This window comes from Triticum aestivum, chromosome 3D, assembly GCF_018294505.1.
Source record: "Triticum aestivum cultivar Chinese Spring chromosome 3D, IWGSC CS RefSeq v2.1, whole genome shotgun sequence".
Lineage (NCBI taxonomy): Eukaryota > Viridiplantae > Streptophyta > Magnoliopsida > Poales > Poaceae > Triticum > Triticum aestivum.
Genome location: NC_057802.1, coordinates 340362418 through 340364960, shown reverse-complemented (window position 1 = coordinate 340364960; position 2543 = coordinate 340362418). Strand labels below are relative to the sequence as shown.

Genomic DNA, 2543 nt, shown 5'->3' with positions numbered 1-2543 from the left:
TCATCGGGGCTTCGAGCAAAATCGACAAATTATAATTTCGGACTACAGATGAATAGCCAAACCGAAAACAAATTTGGATTCTACGGTTTGGTTGCAATGAAATGGGGGAAGCCTTCCTAGTCTTCTAAAAAATGAAGTCTGGAATCCACACGAACTTCACTTCGGCTCAGTGGCGGCGCCAGGCTGGGGCAAGGACTCAGGCCGTCCCAGGCAGTCTTCAAGCACTGTAGACTGTATACACACTGTAGCTATACTGTTCGCTACAGTTAACGAAGAAAAATGGTCTCACGCCCCTGCGGCGGCTGCCTGGGGCCTGTCTCCGCCGCTGCTTCGGCTTGTGGATACAAAAGCATTCAATGTGCCACGACCCAAACACATGGCCGCACTTCCTATTGATGTACAGTATGATGAAGTAACGAGCACAAGTTTTTTTACCCGAACGAACGTCGACAATTCCTTACAAACAAACTCAGACAGCACAGCTACAGAAATATTGCAGTCTGTCTGTCGACACAAGAACGTTTGTCGGCACGCTATCAAATCAAAGTTTCCGGAGCGTGGTCCTATCTAGTTGGTGGTGAACCATGGAAGCTCGAGGGCTTCACCCGCATACAGCCTCTTGCGTGCGTCGCAGGAGAGGAGGCCGCTCAATACTTGGAAGCCTTGTCTGGACAGGCAGTCCTCTGGAAACACCTCGCGCAGCCTGTTGCGGTGGGGGATGCTCGGCGGCGCCACCAGCTCGCCGGCGAGCGGCAAGGAGTTGTAGGACGGCCAGGAGACCTGGTCCGGCACGCCAAGTATGTAGAAGATCCTGAGGAGCTGGTCGGCGTCGTCCGCCGCGCGGCCAAAGAGCCGCTCGCCTAGGAGGAGCTCGGCCATGACGCAGCCCAGCGACCAGGCGTCCACGGTGGCGTCGTAGTCGGGCTTCCCCAGGAGGATCTCCGGCGCCATGTAGCTGCGCGTGCCATGGTGGCCGTACGGCGGGGCCTGGGACATGGACATGGCGAGGCCGAAGTCGCATATCTTGACGCCGTCGCCGACGAGGACGTTCTCGGGCTTGATGTCCCGGTGGACGACGTGGCACAGCCGGTGCATGTGGTCGGCGCCGCTCAGAAGCTGCCGCATGAGGAAGCGCACGACGTCCTCCTGGAACGGGCAGCCGCGGCGGGCGCGGTGGAGGACGTCGTGGAGGCTCGGCCCGACGTACTCCATCACGAGGGAGAGCCTGTCGGCGTTGCGGTCGAAGGACATGGCCCGCAGCTGGACGATGTTGAGGTGGCCATGGCACGCCCTGAGGAGGCCGGCCTCCCGCCGGACCGCCTCATGGCTGCTCGAGCTGAGGGTCTTGATGGCGACGCTCTCGCCGGTCTTGTAGGACCACGCCTTGGTGACTGTGCCGAAGCTCCCGGAGCCGAGCTCGGCCGTCTCCACGCAGTCGTCGAGTTCCCAGATGGGCGTCTCCTCGCAGTCCTCGTGGTCCCAGGTGGGCATCTCCTCGACCCCGCAGCCTTGGAGGTTCCAGATGGGCCAAGAGTCGACGGCTTGGGCACAAACGATGGCCATCGAGAACGGAGGGGAGAAGAAGATGGACGGAGAACGAGCTGATCGAGCCGAGGAGGGAACTGTATATCGATCGATCTTGGGGAGGCGTGAGAGGGGAGAAGGCCTCCCATGCACTTCCCATGTATACTACTGTAGTATTGAAGAGGCAAGTTTGGAGTCGTTATCGGACTGGCGGGGTACAAGGCTGGCACTCGGATTCCTCGTCCGGTAGAAGGAAAGAACGCGTAATCGCGCGTGTCGGTTCCTTCGGCATTGGAAGGCGGTGTTAGACCCCTTACCTGGCTCAGCAAGAACTCTCCATGTTGAATGTTTGTCACTTGTCATAGAGTACATATCTGATGAAAACCGTACATTCAACGAAAATATGGAAACTTGGCCTTGTGCCGTTGGATAGAAAACGTGTGGTGCGAGATGGAAGGATGTACAAATTGCAAATTAAACCGCGCAAGAATTCTGCTCCTTCGTACAGAACCTGAGCCCTTCTGTACCTTTCCCCGTAGCAGTATGCCAATCCCCATTCTATCTCCTACCGTGAGAAGCTAGGGTTAGGAGACGAGCAGGCCAGACCCTCTCGTTCGGCGCTGGACGGCGAGCGGCGGGCGGCGCCGGTGATTCCTCTCTGGTGATTGTCTCGCTAAATGGCAGCCCTATTCCGAGCGTTCCGTGCTGGGCCGACGGCCAGCGAGCGGCGCGGCTGATACCTCTCCGGCGATTGTCCGCCAGCCGTGCTCAATCCCCAACTGGATTTGGGTCCCTAGGTATGAGGATTTGTACCCTTCATATTTTCTGCTTTGCCCCATTCTCCTTTGTCCCAATGGCTCATCTAGTGGTCTCCTCTTCTCTAGATTTTGCTAGATTTGCAAAGCAAACAGAGGAGGCGAGTAGCTCGTGGCTCATTGGGTTGTCTACTCCAAGTTCAGCACATCTAAAAAGGAAATAGGAGAGGGGACGAGGTAGTGGCATCTTGCCAGCAACTGCTT

At 57.3% G+C, this 2543-nt stretch overlaps 1 protein-coding gene across 1 annotated transcript; it reads right to left on the bottom strand.

Moving 5' to 3' along the window:
- Positions 1-413: 413 nt before the first annotated feature.
- Positions 414-1902, bottom strand: LOC123074609 (putative cyclin-dependent kinase F-2). Its single transcript, XM_044497408.1, has one exon. The coding sequence runs from the start codon at positions 1561-1563 to the stop codon at positions 568-570; it is 996 nt and encodes a 331-aa protein (XP_044353343.1). The 5' UTR covers positions 1564-1902; the 3' UTR covers positions 414-567.
- Positions 1903-2543: the final 641 nt, after the last annotated feature.